At 41.5% G+C, this 19,522-nt stretch overlaps 1 protein-coding gene across 2 annotated transcripts in view; it reads right to left on the reverse strand.

Moving 5' to 3' along the window:
- prx (periaxin) overlaps nucleotides 1-14,720 on the reverse strand; it is a 51,937-nt gene extending 37,217 nt beyond the window's left edge. The window contains exon 1 of one of the 2 annotated variants that reach the window (XM_080288579.1): nucleotides 14,481-14,720. In XM_080288579.1, coding sequence (XP_080144705.1) covers nucleotides 14,481-14,538 — 58 coding nt within the window. In that variant the 5' untranslated portion in view covers nucleotides 14,539-14,720. The remainder of the gene's footprint in view (nucleotides 1-14,480) is intronic. The other variant, XM_080288578.1, reaches the window with a different exon arrangement.
- Between the last annotated feature and the right edge of the window lie 4,802 nt (nucleotides 14,721-19,522).

The raw sequence follows: 19,522 nt of genomic DNA on the forward strand, positions 1-19,522 counted from the left end.
GCCTGTTTCTGAAGCAAAGACTGGCTAAAATAAACGACTGGCTTTTAGAAAGGTTTTGCCCAAAATCAAAAACTTCCCGGAAGATTCCTAAAATACCACATAAGCATCTTTAGCATTTACTTCCAAGGCTTAGTTAGATGGACTAGGATTTAATGGGTGTTCTATGATGTCCCTGGGATTTCCCTGGGTCTTTCTTGTGTATTTTATGAATAAATCTTCTTTTTTTGGGTACCAGTACTGGTTTTATTTTGTTGTATTTATCCGCGACACCTTAAAGGCTGGTCCGTGAAAATATTGTCGGACATAAACCGGTCCGTAGCGCAAAAAAGGTTGGGGACTGCTGTCCAACACTAGGAACAGTATTAACCCATTCACACCAATTCATACAAGACCTTACTTTATGCATTTTAAATGGTTATTTTTTTCAATCATGTACATGGGCAGAGTGTTTAGCTGGTAGGAGCCTTAGTATCAGCATCCAAAGACATATGGGATAGCCTCCAAGCTACCCCGTGACACTGAACTGGATACCCAGTTAAGAAAATGGATAAATGGGCATTCATGGGACACCATATCTGTTTTGAGTTATGCAGAACTGAGCTCCAGTTCAGCTCCCCAGGTTACCACGACTCAACACATACCCATGTACCACTTTACACCACAGGTAAACGCGGTTGAATTAGACATTTTGTCCTCACAACCCATTGATTTCTTTTTCTATCACTTTAACAATGTACAGCTGCAAGAAGGCACTTGTCTGAACAACCAGTATCGCTTGTCTGCTGTCAGTGTGTGACTGATAGCTGTGATTCCTCGCACTAGTTTGGACATCCATCATGAATTGTGATGATGTGATGTCAGCTGAATCGTTTTTGTTGTCCCGCAGTGCCTTAAAGACGAAGCCTCATGAAACTGACCCTGCTGCTCTAATCCTGTTCAGCGGCTGCTTTAAGCCTATTAAAGATGGACAAGTTAATGATGTTATAGTTGGCTCAATGACGGCTGGACTTGAGCATCAGGTGTCAACGCAAAGAAAACAAGTCTGCCCTTTAAAAAGTTGATAACATGTCTTTGACGTAACACATTACATAGCGCCTGACAAACAGCTGAGGATGTGTTTGTGATTTATTTCTAGAGAGGAGTATTATCAGCACAGGTCACATATACTCTAGATAAAAATATTTTTTCTCCTCACACACTTACGCAAGAGTTCACACACAGAGGAAATACCGCCATACCGCCACACTTTTTTACAATTGGTGGGAGACTGAGCAGATAACACAAAACTTACTGGGTCTAAATTTAGGACAGAGAGAACAAAGGAAGGAAGCTGTTTCTATTCCAGTCCCCAGACTGACTGTAAATACTTCAAAAAACATCAGCTCTTAAAAAAAGGAAAACAATGAAATCTGTGATTCAGCATCACTGGTTTGTTCTGACACAGTCTGTTCACAGACCTGATGTATGAAGTTGAAGTGGATCTACTTAGTCTAAACCAGGGGTGGGCAATCTCAGTCCACGAGGGCCGGTGTCCCTGCAGGTTTTAGATGTGTCCTCGAACCAACACAGCTGATTTAAATGGCTAAATTAGCTCCTCAACATGTCCTGAAGTTCTCCAGAGGCCTGGTAACGAACTAATTATGTGATTCAGGTGTGTTGACCCAAGGTGAGATCTAAAACCTGCAGGGACACCGGCCCTCGTGGACTGAGATTGTTTAGACCAGGGGTGGGCAATTTCTTTCAAATGTTTAATAACCATAAGATTATATGGTTATTAAACATTTGAAAGATTATAAGGCGCATTAAGCGAAACAAAACAGTCAGATAATTCAAACTTTACTTAACTCATTCTTCTTGCTTCTTTTACTTCTGTACCATTGATTCATTGATGTTGAATTCTCTCGCAGCTGCTCTATTCCCAGGTTCTGAACCTGAAACCAGGGTTTGATCTTTGGTTTCATTCTATAATACTGTTTTGTCTCATGTCATAGCGTTTGCTCTGAATCTACAAGCCACTTTGCAACCCACCTCTGATACAGCTCCTTCGTGTCTGATGCCACTGATGTTTGCTTTATTTTGTCCTCACTATTTTTCTGCACATGTGAACGAAGAATCTGAGATGTCCCATAACAGCACCATGGTGCCAAATGTAAATTACTGCAGATGGAAATAATCTTCATTCGATTGTTTTTAGGGAAATGGATGTTTGTCTTGGGGAGTGATAACAAACCTTCCGTTTGCCTGTATCATGACTTATGTACTGGACTCTAATACCGAGTTGACTCTACTGGTATGTTGGAGCTGCAGGTGGAAAATCAGAAGAAATGCATGATGTAAGTGAGTAATTAAGTATTAGCAAAGAGTACAAGTTCTCCCTGACATGTTTAACAATAATTTAAAACAAATGCCATACTTTTTGTTCAGGGTGTGTTACATACAATGTTTTTCATATATCTTTTTTCCCATAATATCTAACTCCCTTCATCTATGGCAAGGACTCCAGACCATTACAGACTACAGGACCACCAAACCCTCCCCCGCATCCTCTGATGTCTCCTTCCTCAACGAGCTCAACAACTTTTATGCTCGTTTTGAGCGAGGGAACCCCACAACCACAACCAAAGCAGACATGACGCCAGACCACCAACCTCTGACTCTCTCCCCCACCAATGTAGGAGCGGTGCTGAGCAGGATCAATGTCCACAAGGCTGCAGGTCCAGATGGCATCCCCGGGCGTGTTCTCAGAGCGTGTTCTGGGGAGCTTGCAGGAGTGCTCACAGACATATTCAATCTGTCCTTGGCCCACGCTGTGGTACCGGCCTGCTTCAAATCCACCTCCATCGTCCCGATACCCAAAAACTCCAACCCATCTTGCCTCAATGACTACCACCCAGTAGCACTCACCCCCATCATCACTAAGTGCTTAGAGCAGCTGGTCCTAGCACACTTCAAATCCTGTCTCCCCCCCACCCTGGACCCCCACCAATTCGCATACCGCCAGAACAGGAGCACAGAGGATGCAGTCTCCATCGCACTGCACTCTGTCCTCTCACACCTGGACAACAACAACACCTACGCCAGAATGCTGTTTATAGACTTCAGTTCAGCATTCAATACAATCCACCCCTCACAACTCATCAGGAAACTGACAGACCTGGGTATCAGTTCCCTCATCTGCAAATGGTTACTGGACTTCCTGACCAACCGCCCCCAACATGTCCGGCTGGATAACCGCTGCTCATCTACCATCACAATGAACACCGGTGTACCACAAGGCTGTGTGATGAGCCCTTTCCTCTACTCCCTCTTCACCCACGACTGCAGACCTGCTGATGGTTCCAACACCATCATTAAGTTTGCAGATGACACCACGGTGATTGGCCTCATCAGTGACAACGATGAGGCCGCCTACAGGGAGGAGGTGGATCGTCTGGCTGAGTGGTGCGACACAAACAACCTGCTGCTTAACACCGAGAAGACCAAGGAGCTCATCGTGGACTACAGGAGGAATGCTGACCCACATCCACCCATCCACATTAAGGGGACGGCTGTGGAGCGTGTGAGCAGCTTCAAGTTCCTGGGAGTCCACATCTCCGAGGATCTCACCTGGACGACCAACTGCTCCAAGCTGGTCAAGAAGGCTCACCAGCGCCTCTTCTTCTTGAGGACTCTGAGGAAGAACCACCTGTCCTCAGACATCCTGGTGAACTTCTATCGCTGCACCATCGAGAGCATCCTGACCAACTGTATAACAGTCTGGTACGGGAACTGCTCTGCCTCGGACCGGAAGGCGTTGCAGAGGGTCGTGAAAACTGCCCAGCGCATCGCCGGAGCACCACTTCCTGCCATAAAAGACATCTACAGGAAGCGGTGTCTGAAAAGGGCTGGGAAAATCATCAAAGACCCCAGTCACCCATCACATGGACTCTTCACCCTCCTGCCCTCTGGGAGGCGCCACAGGAGCCTCCGGACTAAGACCACCAGGTACCGGAACAGCTTCTTCCCCACAGCTGTCAGACTCCTGAACTCTGCCTCCTGACATCTGACCCACGTTAAACTCATGGACTGAACATACACACACCCACAATGGACAACTGTACCCTCAAACACAATAATAACATGGACTGAACCACCACTCACAACCACTAGCACTTTATATAGCCTCTGTAGAAACTATCTACACCCTCACTTACCTTAACTGCACTACTGTATAGCTCTGTGTAAATAATCATTCTGTACATTCAATAATCTTTAATCCTACAACTGTTTACAACTTGCATAGTTCCCATTTCTGTATAGCTGTATATCTCAGATTCTGTAAAGTTATTTATTTCATATTCTGTATAGTTTTTCATATTTATATCCTGTTCATAGCCTGTACATAGCTTGTACTCACTACAGCCTTTACATACTTAGTTATAGAATATTCACAACATACTTCATACCGTGTACATTACAACATACCATAATAGACCCATTTCTGTAATATACTTACATATCTATACTATTGCTAATATATATTGTAATATATCTATATCACTAAAGCACTTCTGGATGGATGCAAACTGCATTTCGTTGCCCTGTACCTGTGCATGTGCAATGACAATAAAGTTGAATTCTATTCTATTCTATGATGCTTATACTGAATGTCATCTGCATACACCGTAAATTCCTCATTTTGAAACAAATGGTATGTGAAAATGGAATATATCAGAAATTCAAAATATGACAATTTAGAAGTGATGCAACAAACAGACAAAGGGGAGTGATGTGACGCTCATACATTAGCGCTATATCATGCAAGCCCACACTGCGTTGATTTTATTTCAACTTGCACGCAAGCCAGTGAAGCACTGTCCCAGAAACACATATTGGCAACAAACAGTGAACAGTGAACAGTATTAAACAGATTATTGTCATGGTTGGCTGTGTGGCAGGCAGGCAAGCAGGAGTGGTGGATCCAAAATGCAGGACTCAGACACAGAAGTTCAACTTAAAGCGCAGCTTTATTGCTGGGAAAACCTCTTACTAAACTAAACTCACCAAAGGACAACAAAAACGCTGGTGGACTAAAACACTGAAGCAGAAATACTGAACTGGAGCTAGAGCTGGAAACAAAACACTGGTAACACGGAGGCAAAACACACACAGCTTGTTGAGGGTACGACGCAACACTGACTCAGAGCAACACAGGGACTAAATACACTGGGAAGTAACGAGGAGAATGAGACACAGAAGGAGAGCACAGCTGGGGGAAATTAGAACTGATGAGACAAGCAAAGCAGGACACATTCACATAAGACACGGACCTACAAAGTAAAACAGGAAGGATCACACAGAGACGCAAACTTGACACAGTGGAGACAGCAACTAGGAAACACAGAGACATAAACCATAAGGCAGAGGACTCTAAGAACCGAGAGGCACAGAGGGGAACTCAAACATGCAGACACAGACTTACACAGAACAGAGGGGACATAGAGAAACATGAAGGGCAAGGGATCGAAACTAGAAACTCACACCAAGTACAATAATACAAAAATCACAAAGAACTAAAACGCTGGGTCAGGAGACCCAGGACCCTGACAATTATAGTGAGAGGGTCACTTCAACCACATTCAAAACAAAAGTTTCCCACCTAAAATATCAGCACTTGTACGTGCAGAGAGTTTTGATGCTTGGATATGTGCAGCTCTGTGTTTTTATGAGGGACTCTGGATTAGTACCTGCAGTATAATACACACTGGAGTGTTTATAATGAGGCTTGTCATCATTCAATCTAATAAGGACATTGTTTTAGGAAAGATGCTCCACTGGTTTTAATTTACAGATAAAGGTTAGTTTACAGCTTAGCTATTTTATCGCCTGTCTAAATGTTACATAATATCTTTTCCACTGGAGGTCTGCAGAATAAGTCAGTGGTGGACTTTGCTACTGGTAACAATATGGAAAATGTACAATTTAGCATTTTAACACCCAAGAAATGCTCCAGCTTTTTTTTGTCCTGTTGGATATTGAACATTGATTGTAAAAAGACTGATTACCTGAATCTTAAACCTGTAATTCGTTACAACAATCTGGAGCCAAAAGGGAAAATGGTCTTCAACAGGTAAATTTAAATGCACTGTGATTGGGTGACTATGTGCTGTCCTGTTTGAATAAGAAGACAGAAACTGTGGAGCTCAGTGGCCTCTAAACCACGGGTGGCCCCGAATCCCACCGGGTCTTTTCCAACTGCAAATTTCGGAAGTGTTGCCGCCGTGCGCCACTTTAGATAAAAGCACCAAGCAAACAGCATCATGTCCAAACCATTGAAGATGAGAGAGATAGATCCTAGTGTGTTTCCTGCCCCTTTGAGACATCAGATGGGCAAAACAAGGCACACCCGGAGGCGTTAGCCTCTGGACAGGAAATGCCTCTTATAAACAGAAGTTTGTTTTTATTTTAAACGATTGAATTTTCACATAGTGAAAGACAGTCACGGCTCAGGTTAGCTTAGGATAAAACACACAAACTATAAGCATCTTATAATTTGAACAAACTGACACAGTTTAAAAAGACGTAAAATAGTAGAGGTAGTTTTTGCAGGGAAGGAAGGAACAAAGAAAGGTTTTGATTGGATGTCTCACCAATTATTTATACTTATTTTCTATTTTTGATTTTTTTTTATGTATATATAGATGCATGTGCATGTATATGTATTTATAAGTGTGCGTATCTATGCATACCTATTTCTATCTGTGCGTCTTTTTGGTGTGTTATTGGGCTTATACAATAAATTTATAGAAAGAAGAATGTAAACAAGGATTTATGAGCGAGAAGGAAAAAAACAGGAAGTAAAGTTACTAAATATTGAAGATGGGGTGTGATTAAATAACCTTGTGCTTCTCCCCACTCCTTCCTTATGTTTTATTGTGTTATTTTACCATGTTTAAAATAAAGCCTCAAAGAAAAGCAAAGCAAAGCAAAACAAGTGTACTTTCAGGTCTTTTGTTTACAGGAGTCTTCCTTCCTGTAACATCCTCTCAGCTCTCTGCGTGCACCAGAGGAAGTTCACCCTGCATGTACGTCAAGTGGTGTTTCCTCATGAGGTCTCCCCCATGAACTACCCCGTCAGCTCTTAACCCCACTTGACCCCTTAAATGCCGGTCTAAAACTGACCCCACCCATAACTGCAACCACCACCCAAAATCTGTCGCCAGGAAACTGCTATCATCATCCATCATTTCATTTCTGACGTCATTTATTCTCAGTTCAGTGTGGACACACACATCCACACACAGTAAATGTGTTCACCTAAACCAGTGGAAAAATGAAACCATTTTAACCTTTAACCTTTAGGGCGCTGGTGCAAATGTTGCTGGAAAGAAGAATCTGCCTTCTGGTTTCGCTGGTCTATTTTGGTGTTGTTGTCAAAGATGTAGCTTTTATCGCCTAAAAATGTCCAGTGCATGCATTATGTAATCCAGAGGGACTTATTTGTTTGTGATCTTCAATCACAGAGTGGGTGTGCTTTGGCTGTGATACCTCTGTACCCACTTTAAGCCAGCGTACATACCAGGCTGGTAAGCGGTGAAGTTGGACCTGGGGGCCAAACAGATCCTGTGACCGTCACACTGCAGCTGTCACTGTGTGTAACATTAAGACAGGGACTACTGGAAATGACTGCGTGCTCTGCAGCATAAAGACGTACTAGTGCGTACACCAGGAGCTTGGTCACTTGCTGTTTTTACAAAAAAACCTTGTTGGGACATGAGTAGTTTACTGACAGTTGTTTAAAAGAGCAGTAAACTACTTACAATGTTGAGTGGTTTATTTATGATGAGGGCACTCTGTTATGTGGGCTGAACAAATGGCACTGCCAGATACACGGTTAAAATAAGTGCTCTGATTAATTTTCAAGTGTTATTTCTCTTGGGTCTCTTGACAAAACTCCCTTATAAACTTGGAGCATAACGACATGTCATGCTGCAAATAGTTACCATAAACCTCAGTGAATACTCGAGTGTTTGTAACCAGCAACTGGCATGTTGGAATAAACACTAGCAGCAGCTGTCTTACTAAAACTGTCTTTGCATTTAAACAGCACACTATTGTTATGCTCTCCAATGTCAGCAAACTGGAGTCTGCAGGCAGCTCCATAAACTATTCTGCCCAGCTCTCAGCAGCTCCTGAGCTGCCAAATGTTAAACCAACCTTTCAGAAAGACAACAATGTGTTTTCAGGCAGATTTATAGCTAAATTATACAGACGCAGAGCAAAAAAAAGGGAAAAAAAACACTGCTGCTATTCCATAACACAGAGTATCAGGAACACATGCTTTCATATTTGCTCTAACCAGCAAAAATCTTCCCCATCTTTTAGCACATTTTCCTACACAGCAACAGACTGGTATCCACAGACTGCAGTGTTGCATGAGCACAGACTTTATTAAACCACTTCCACACAGCCTACCTTAATTTTCAACCTCAGCGTGTCCTCAAAGGTGACAGGCCCTCCACCTGCAGCAGCAGCAGCAGCAGCAGCAGCAACAGAAGCAGAGCTTCACTCTCAGGCTCGTCCTCTTCTCTTGTTCTTATGACTCTTTCACACTCACTTCGTGTTGGTCGGCTGCTGTCATTAATTTGTTGTTGGTACTTTTTTCTCTTTTCCCCCTCTCTTTGCTTTAAACATTTGCCCCTTGTCACCAGCCAGCCTGTTGCTCCCCTCACTGAAAGCTCAGGCCTGGCCAGTGCCCCATCTCAAGGAGGGATGCATGCAGCCACCCGATTGGCTGGAGGGTAGAGATATGCCCCCATATTAGGGCACCTGGAGGTGGGGCTGAACGACCATAGTAATAAAGGAGGGAGGAGAAGAAGATAACAAAGTTTGTGTCATAGTAGACTGCAGGAGCAGCGAGTGTTTCTCTGTCTCTCAGTGCCTGCTGCAAGCTATTAAGACAGTGAATGAGAAGAATTGGAAAGATGAACTTTATCATCTTAAATCTAAAAATGAGAACTTGTTAAAGCTTGCAGAATACATGATGCCAATTATTTATAATTATGATGCCAAGGAGATAAGCAGACTTAACTCTTAGCTTCTATAGAGAGACCCCTTTACTTGTTTTAAAGAGGAATGTAAATAATGCCTATAACAATACTGAGTTAATGATATATCATTTCTGAAACACAGACAACAGGCTATAAAACAAAAGCTCAAAGGTCACTCTTTTTACTTTGAAAACGCTCCTCCTACTCATCTGCTATCCAACTGCACATTGCTGAACTTACAAAATATGCCAGAGTCATTGATCTTCCAATAAGTTATAATGACTTAATATGCAAGAAAAATGGGACTGTTTCCAAAGAAAAGTGTATTGAGTTTGTGTAAGCGCCTGCTGTGTGACATCTGAAAGGTGGATTTTCTTTCCAGCAAGACGCCAACTGTTGGTTGCTTCGGTGTTTCAGCTGAGCCAATATAAACAAGAAAACAGCTCTAATAAAAACTCAGCTCGTCTTTGCTTCCAGTAAGTATCAGGATGAATTTATCAGTGAGTGATGTTTCTCCCTAGAAGCTATTTTTATCCCAAGTGGCTGAAAATAGGAACAGCAGGCCTTGGATCTTGTTTTAGAGAAAGTGTGATGTATTTCAAGGAAGCAGCTGCTGTTGTGAGCTGGATGTTGTGTGTGTATTTATATATGCTTGTCTCTGTGTATTCCTGCCTGAATTTGAACATTGCCGTGTGTGTATGTCTGTGTATTTGTGTATGTCTCTGTATGCTTCCTTGAATTCACTGATGATTTGCAGTAATCCAGCTGGTTGAAGAATTTATACATGCCAGCTGGCGAGCCAAAGTCCTCTCAACTGTCATCTAGAAACAAAAAGATTACCTGCTGCTAAACTCTCTTTTCCTTTACACCCACTGAGCTGTTTGGGATTCAAGGATCTTCAACACTGTGGATGTTGTCCAAATATTAATGCAGTGGCACTGGGAATGTTTTTCTCCTCTCCTTTCAGAAGCATTAAAACATCTACATCTACACTGACATTTTCTAAATAAATCATTAACAGTATTATATAAAAAAGTTCATATTCACTCCATATTTCCTTCCCTTGACATCCCCACTCATCTGAGAACTTGCATGTTAGTGTATACAAACTCATACTTGGCAGCTGCCACTTACAGAAGAGATCCAAGGTGGCACTCGTGCAAACCAAAACACAACCAACAACTTCACACTCACTGAGGTGAAACGAAGTGGAGAGGCGCTCACTCCAGTGGAAGTAACTCAGCTGCATAAAAGGAATTTGATCCTGGAAAGTAAACAACTTCATCAACCATAGCTGCAGGTTCCACTCCTAAATGCTTAGCGGTATGTAGGATAATTATGCAGATCATCACAGCTAAACTCTCCAGAGAAGGTGCTCCTACCCAAAGCATTCATAGTGAATATATTAAATGGACTGGTTCTGATATGCGCTTTTGCACTCAAAGTGCTTTATGCAGCATGTTCATTAACCTATTCACACACATTCATTTGTAAGCAACTCCGATGAATGCATTGGGAGCAACTCAAGGTTCAACATCCAGTCCCATGAAGACTGGAGCAGCCAGGGATCGAACTGACAACCTTCCAATTAGAATATGACCCGCTTCCTGTGCCAAAGCCACCATATAATATTGTTTAGTCCAAAGACATGGGCTACTGAAAGAATGTGAAAAGGGATCACGTAGTGAATAGATGAAAAGTAAAAAAGTAAAAAGACATGCTCATGGTTTACTCACATGAAAAAGGAATTCATTTTCAGTAACTGCATGGCTAAATAACCCGAGGAGCAGAGAAGGAGGGATACTGTTTTTGGCCGCAGTGAGTCCATACCAAATAATCAGCAATAACAAAGTATGTGAAGAAAACTTTGGATTTAATTTACAACATGTAGAAACAGGCATCTTGCTGTACCACCTCCAAAAACATTTCTTGCCAAGCCTTCTTTTGTCCCAGAAGGTGAATTAGTTTCACTTGTAAACAAAAGGGTCTCACCCTCTAGTGAACTTTGTATAGTAGAATTATTAATTGGAAATGCTAAAGGTGTCTTCAACCAAAGTTTATGTTTTCTCTGCCTATGCTCCTCCTCTTCACCAAGTTTCAAGAAATTTAGTTTAGTGATTTGTACAATTCTCTGCTTACACACAAAGACAAGCAAAAACACTGAGAGCATAATGCTCAGCCTTGGCTCAGGTGGAGCAATTTAAAAACGAAAATGTTTTGGTGAACCGATGAAGTTCATGGATACTTGAATAATACAGTCCCTGCACACCTGCAGGGCAGCTACACACCTCTGCTCTGGACTGTGGATATGACCACACAGCATTGGGCTGACATCTTTTTAATTAGCCAAAAAAACAAAATACAACTGAAAACACCTGCAGACCATTTAAACCTCCACTCAAAGCCCAGAGCTTTATAACCCATCACCTGCAAACCAACCACGTAACCCCCATAGAGCCGACCCAACCAACCAGCCCATAGCCCTGCAGATGAGCAATAGCTATCTGCATTTCCAGTAAGCCAAGCAGAGGTGGGGTTGAGGGGGGGCTTGCTGTCAGCGCAGATCAGACAGCCAACACTGTGTCAGCTAACATGGTCATTGTTGCATTTCAGCTCCAACACAAAGCCAGGATTTAGATACAGAGAAGGCCGGGGATCCTGAATCAAGGGCAGGGCCAGACAATAGCGGGATGAAGGCTGAGAGAGAAAGAGAGTGGAAGGTATCTGTAGGTATTTTACTTTGTAGTAACCCGGTCTGAAGGATTACATAGTCCTATGTCAGAAGTATCACTGAGTAAAACACATATTTCTCCTAATTTCAGCAGAAGCTTTTCATAAAACAGCAACGATCTGCTGATATGATTTTATGTTATTTGGACTGAGGGATCAGATAGAGGAGAGCAAACACGGGAGTGAGGAGCGGTGCTTCTAGAGTGGGATGGGGGTGGAGGAGGCGAGACGGGGCGAGGTGTGGCACTGGGCACGAGGTCCCACCAGACCCACAGTTATGCCCTCGTCAGCGCTTAAATGGGCCAGGAAACTGGAGCAGGCAGTGTGTAGGTATGTGTGTGTGTCAGTGTGTGTCACGGTAAAAACATCGTCTAACAGCCTGTCTGCGTGCATGGGGGTGGGGTGCTGGGTGATATCATAGCTACCACTTCTCAGAGGTTATTACTTTTTAATTTATGCCTGCTGCGGCTGCTGAAAATACCAGTTTCTGATTGGCTGGAAGTCATCCATGCACATTATACATCTTATTGCCTTAAATACAGTTCTGTTTAGCAGTTCAGCTGCCATTAGAGCATAAAAACATGATATGGCTTGAAATTTAAGTAACAGTTTAAAAATACATTAACATATCAATACAAGTGAAAACTATTCTCAACAGACATTTCTGCTTGAGGTTAGATGTTCTTCCAGGTGGACACGATAAACATAACCCAACCTGACCTTCAGAGTGAAGATGCAGTCTGACAACAAGAACATTTATTTTAGATACATTTTGCAGGACTTTCAGACAGATGTAGCTGTATGTGTTAGAAGATTGTTATTGCCTATTTCTATTTATATCTGCCACCGTGTCTCTTTCTTGGTATGTCCCATGGACAGTAGCAGAAAGTCCCCCACACAGAACAAAACAGGCATCAGTGACAACAGATATGACATCGATTAAGTCAGTTACAGCATGAAAAGAGGTGGCTTGCATATACAGAGCAAACGTGTGCTCAATGCGATACCCAACTGGATGAGAAGAAGGGTATCGTCTCAGTCTGCCTGGACTTACGTCATGCTGGATTATATGTCTTGGAAACACACAGAGGAAGCAGATTGTTGCTGTTCTCTCTCTCCTACATGTACACACTTCATCAGCATGAGCAGATAAACTAAACAGCAACTGGAAAATGTTATCAGTGACAAAATGCTCACTTCCTTCCCTCAGCTTCACCTTAACTTGTGACCTGATGACCTTTCACCGCACTGACCTGACCTGAGGGTATTAATAGAGATGGGTGTGAAGGATTCAGCAGCCTTTGAATTGCATTTTGACAAAGATTGATTGTTGGATGTTTTTATGACATTTTATGAATAGGTGGATCTGCAAAAAAAAAAAGAAGAAAGAAAAAGAAAAAAATAGAAATGTGTTTTTGTTGGAATGTTCATCTTCTGTGTTTACAGGTAAAACAAAAACTTGGTTGGGGCTGTTCAATGCACAAAGTATAAGCGGTAGTGGGTACTTCATAGCCCAAAATTAATGTAATCATTTACAACTTTTATCATATGAAAATTGATAAAAGCAAGTAGTGTACAAACAAAATGGCAACTACATTACAAAAGAAAACTTGTCAAGTGACACAAAGATCTCAAACAACTGTTAGACTTCATTCATCAAATGCTTACATTACTGTGATCTTGGCACATATGAATGTATCAGGTTAAAGATATTGTTATTCTATTACTAGTTTCTTCTGCTTATCTTCCCTCTAATTTGTTATTATGTAAAAGAAAAAATACATCTGACTAAAATTTTTATTCTAATTAGGATAATTTTGCAAGTAAAGCAAAATCTGCTGATTGTGAAGATCCAAAAATGTAAAACAGTCTTGCGAGTCTAACTAGAAAGTACGTACGTAATTGTTTGTAACAAGGCTGATTCTAATAATGTGCAGAATACAGTGTGAATGAAACAGAGTTACATGTAACAGGATACATTTTGACTTGCTGCCTGGCAGATCTACTAACAGCCAATGAGTCACTATCAGCTTGTCAAGCTGACATCATTTTTGTTATTTTTACAGCGATTTACAATGGACAACAACAATTTTGTGACCAAGCTTTGGCCAAAGTATCACCAAATACTGAACAAGAACAAAGACCAAATCACCATGCAGCCCACATCTTACGACTAAAAATCCAGAAAGAGCGATTCCTGTTTCAAACAGCATGCAGCAGAGGCTTATAACTTGAAATCAACCCTCAATATTTTTAAAATTTAAGCCAAAGTACAATATTTTCATTAATCACAAACCAGTTCTGATGAACTTCAAGGTAGGTCCAAGATAAGATGAACTAAATTCATCCCAAAAGTGGTAAAAAAATCTTATAAACAAAGACAATAAAAAAGCAGAAAAGTAAAACCACGGAAGAGGATGTTAATCCATGGTAATGAGCCTCAATTTCATTATCATAATTTACTCCAGATATTTCTTTAAACTAAAGTGAATGAAGTGGACAATTCTTTTTCCAAATGTAACTTTTTTATTTTAACATACTCACAGCCGGAGATGGTCCTAAAGCTTAACAGAAACAGTAGAGAATCATTCCTTTGATGATGAGCAAATGTAATTTAGTATAAAATACATTTTTTGCATCAAATACAAAGTTTGCAAAATATTTCCAGGGAGCTTGTGTTTCTCTGGGCAGTAAAGCAACACATAACTGATTCATCCTGACCTGCATCGGAGGAAGGTGTCCAGGTGACTCTGAATATTCCACGCAGACACTCACACATGGTCCACAGTGGGAATCCGAAGGAGGAAACACACCGGTGGAGCAGCCCAAGCGCAGGCTGCGGGATTGGAAGAGCTGGGAGGCAGAGCTGGGGGAGGCAGGTGAATGTTGGAGTTTATCCAGGGGTCCTTTTGACTGTTTGGGCCCGAGGGAGACTGAGCTACACGCTCGGCATCGACCACAAACAGAAAGAGAGCAATTGAGAGAGGGTGGAGAGGTCTGAGGGCTGGGAGATGGATGGATGGGTGGAGAGATGGATGGATGAATCTATGGATGGATGGTAAATGGATAGATAGTGAATGGTGAATGGAGCTACAGGAGTATAGAGGGGCCATCTTAGTGTATGGACTTATAAATGTAACGATGGCTAAAATCCCTTTTTCTTCTGCAAACCACTGCAAAGATGGGAAATAGATGTTGAATATGCACATATGTGTAAGTGTGTGTGCATGTGTTTGTGAAGGAAGAGTGACACCACTGAGATAAGACAGAATAGGGGCGTATTAGCACTAGTGGACAGTCAGCAGTTTGCTTCGACCCATCATAAAGCCCTGCTCCATTGTTTGTGGTGCTGGAGGCTTTAGTTGTGGCCCAGCAGGGCCTTGTTACTGGGCTTAGAGGGGCTGGACACTGGATACCAGTCAGACACAACGACACACAGTCAGTTGGACAACATGACCTCTGCTTATAGCAGTTCATTACGGAGTGGTCAGGAAACTCACTTAAAAGCTAAAGGTAGTTATTGCATACTGCAGATATATACAAGATATATGGTAAGCGGGTGATGGGTTTATTTCTTAACTTATCATTAATAGCACTCTTTTGTATATTTATATACCAATACTAGCTTTATTTTTCTTAAGAGGACAGATACATAGAAGCTAATTGGGAAGATGTCCTCAGAGCGTCTTGTAATGACAAATGATACACAGGACACAGGAGACAATAATAAAATCCAAATCTTAAATAAAAAAGTTCATGGTGGTCGGGTGGCAAACTAACCAGCTGATGGACAGAGAAAAAAGACAGGCAGAAGGTTATTTGTGCAGAGAACATAATGAAGCAAAATAAACAAAAAAAGTATGGCCCAAAAAACATTGAAACTCAAGAAACTGCTGAAATACCTCAACATCTGGTTGTAACAACCCAATCTGGTCAGTGACAGGGAAACACCGAGGGGAGAATGTTTACTGGGGAGAGGGATTAACTGATTGGGAGCAGGTGGTGCAGAAGGTGGGAAAACTACCATAGCAAGGAAGGGAAATTGAAAGCAGTATGAAATAAAACAGGAACACTATTACCTTCAAAACAATTACATATATGTGTAACTACTCATAATGGTGCTTAAGGTGACACAAAGAGAATTACAGAGCAGTGAATGTGTTTGGATCAGAGGTAAAAACTCTCAAAGAAAATGAGTAAGATTGACTTATAGATAATTATAAACTACTTTTGATCCTAACATAATATGTTCAAGCTCGTTCTTTAGTAAACTGTTATTATCAGAAATCAATATTTCCGAGTACTACCAGCTACAGACAAGAGTTAGTGGGATTTGGGAGGTGGGAAAAGCTACATAGGCGGAGTTTACATGTGCCATTAAAGCTGAAAAGTGGATGATAAACTTATATTCAAAATGATAAAGTCTCTTTACATGTCAGCTATATCGAAACACATCCAATGGCTTATAGTTACAGTTATTTTGAAGCATTATCTTTCACTTCAAAGTTCAACTACACATAAAAATGCCATGCACAGGATATTCAGTCAAATCTGATACAGATTGCTAAAAAGTTTGCTGACTTTGCAAGGTTTTAAAAGCTTCCCCTCTGATAGTTCCCCCACTTACTTTCTATTCAAAATTTTCTCATAAATGTTAATTCAGAACTGAGTGCCCAGTCTCTCTCTCTTATAATGTCCCTGGTGCTTCCCAGGGCCAAAGATACCAAAGCGGGCCCTGCACCTGTCCAACATAGTCTCACACTGTAATCTGGAACACAACACTGCAAACTATCCAGTTTAACCTGCACTTAGTGTCTAGTCTGAATAACATGGAATTATCATTATTTAATTTCCTTAAAAAATAGATTAAGAAACATCCAGATGACTTCAGCAACACATCATGTACAGCTCTAACACCTTATTAGTGAATCTAAAATGAACTATAACATTAACTTACAGTGCCAGAATGCCATTCCGCCCACTTTAACCTCTGGCTATGGATTGCAAGTTAGGAAACCACTAATGAACAACGATTAAGCTGTTAAGCTGCTCCTGATTCCTTCCTCACTCACTCTTTATTAATATTAATCAATTTTGTGTTCCTACTAAGAAAGTGCAAGCATTCTTTTTTCTTTTCTGACTGAAAATGAGAGCGTCTCCTTCCACAGAGACCATCTCTCACTGAAGCAGTTGTTGATTCAACCTGTGAGACTCGTGATGAAATTCTTGCAAAGAACAAGAAGCTATGTTTTTGTCTGTAGTGGCTCCTCATCTGTGGAGCCTGTTAGTCCAAACATTGTTTCTAGGCCGAGTCATTACCTCTCTCCACTGTCTCTCCTGTCTCCTGCTTATTGTACAGTCCTGCCCGCCCTCTGACTAATCAGGGGAAGATCATTACTCAGTCTGAGCCTTCTCCAGCTCCCTGGCTGCAGCACTGCAAGCTCCTGCTGCTTGAGGGTATTTCATATTGATGATGTATCGTGAGCTCAAGAAGAGAAGTTTCTTCGTCATCTCAGCTTCAGACTTTATGTTAAAGTGATCTACAATCTATCCATATGTGTGATTTTAAAGTTTGGTCAAAGTCAGGTTTTTTTGCATATACTGTGCTGGCTGAACAACACACTTTAATGCTTTTTATGCTGTACCACTGGCACAAGTGTGTGCTGCACAACTGTCAAGTACAACGAAAAATACTGTTTGAACTTATCTAGTACGAGCTCCCCCCAACCCAATTTGAAAATCACTCCTTCAACAAGAAACCAGCCCCTAGTCTCCTGCTGTGGATTGATTGAGCACTTGAGAACATTTCTTGAATCTAAACCAGAACTCTTTTGTAGAATCTTCTGAAATGATTGAAGCTCTGTTTTTTTTCTCAGGTTTTTTTTTACCAGTATTGATCCCATAATTATTATGCATACTTTTGGCGGAGGTCATCACAGCTTTCGACCATCTGAGTGTTCTGTGTCTCATCCCAGCTTCACTTACATGCAAGGTGAATGTGTCAACCACTACACCAAGGAGATACTCGAAATACTAAGGACAACGGTGGCAGATATAAAAGGACAAATATACCAAATTTGATCCCCATCCCAGTTTGGACAAAGAGAAAGACACCTGAGCTACTCTATGTATTTTATAATAAATTTTTCAAATGCACCCCCCTCAGTCACTTTTTCGTACAAAGTCTGATTTTATTCACTACTTCAAACAATTTTTTGGTTGAGTGCTTCTTTTTGAAAGGTGGTCGACTGCAATTTAAGAAAATTGTGATTTCTGCCTCACAGAGAGTATGCAATGCTTGTCAGCTTTCAGGGTGATAAATGCAGTTTCCGTACTCATTAGAAACAACATTTGTCTGCCACATGCCTCGGTTAATCCCTACAAAGTGCAGAGCAGTTGAGAGCTGAGTCATCGAGGGTGGAGTGGTGAACGCACACACTTTGACTTCACACAAAGCTGAGAATCCTGTGGGTTTAACCGAAAGCAACTCAGAAGGATCACACAGGTTTTCTCCTCCCCATTCCTACTCACAGCTCAGCTCTTTAATCTTAAGAATTCCACTGACAGCACTCCTTTGCTTTCCCACCATTCAGACAGAGGAATCATTTGTTTTGAGCCATGAATCCTTATTGTCTGCTGCTGTCAGAAGAGGAATAACAACACAAAGAAACCAGAGCACTGTTATTTAGTTCAGTCCAATTCCGTTGTATGTGCATAGTGTCTATTCACAACGAAATTGCTTCAAGGTTGTTGATATTGTAAGGACACAAAGAGAAAAGTCCAACAATTTATGAACCAAATTGGGTGTTTGTGGTTGTTTTTCTGACAGATCTTATAGAATGTGCTCCAATAATAATGCTACCATACTATTTAGCATGCCAGAATGCATAAAAATGCAGATTATGTATTCTGTCACATGCCAGAAATACAATTACTGCATCCAGTTGCATTTTGCAGGTATATAACTCTGCATGATTCTCTGGCATTTATGAGTCCAAATGCTCCTGTATCAGCCACAAACACAGCCAGAAGGTCAAAGTGCAGTATTTCCTGTTATTGCCCTCTGCAGCGCCTGCAGTGGTGCTGCAAGAGTCTTTAAGTGTTTACTTAACTGATTGCTGTTAACACTTGATAAGGTATGGAAAAAAGCAAGCTTGTGTTAGCCTGGGAAGGCTGACACTTTTTGCCACTCATAATGCTCTCCCGGCTCTTTTTTTTCCTTATACAAGTCCTCTTGGTTTTAACTTAAGATAGCTAGAAATTGAAATTAAGTTTCTTCTCTTGAATCCACCTGATAGCTGGGTTGCATGTCCTACCTGAACCTGTATGGTTCTCTCCATGTACTCCAGCTTCCATCCACATACCAAAGGCTAATTTGGGATTCTAAATTGGGTATGTGAATGTGTATTATTGTCCCCTCTGTGTTGGCTCTTGAATAGACTTGAAACCTGTCCAGGATGTACCTGCCTGGCATAGGCTCCAGCATCCCGTGACACTAAATTATATAAAGTAGAAGAAAATGATGAAAGGATGGAATGTTGGCTGAATGAATGGCTAAGAAAATGCAGAGGAGCACTGAAAGGAATGTGTATATGAATGTGTAAAAAAATCAAAGACTGTATCTCACCGTAACCGGTCACAGCAGATGGCCCCGCCCCTCCCTGAGCCTGGTTCTGCCAGAGGTTTCTTCCTGTTTAAAGGGAGTTTTTCCTTCCCGCTGTCGCCAAAGTGCTTGCTCATAGGGGGTCATATAATTGTTGGGT

Source organism: Astatotilapia calliptera, chromosome 14 (genome assembly GCF_964374335.1).
Source record: "Astatotilapia calliptera chromosome 14, fAstCal68.1, whole genome shotgun sequence".
In the NCBI taxonomy this organism is placed as follows: Eukaryota; Metazoa; Chordata; class Actinopteri; order Cichliformes; family Cichlidae; genus Astatotilapia; species Astatotilapia calliptera.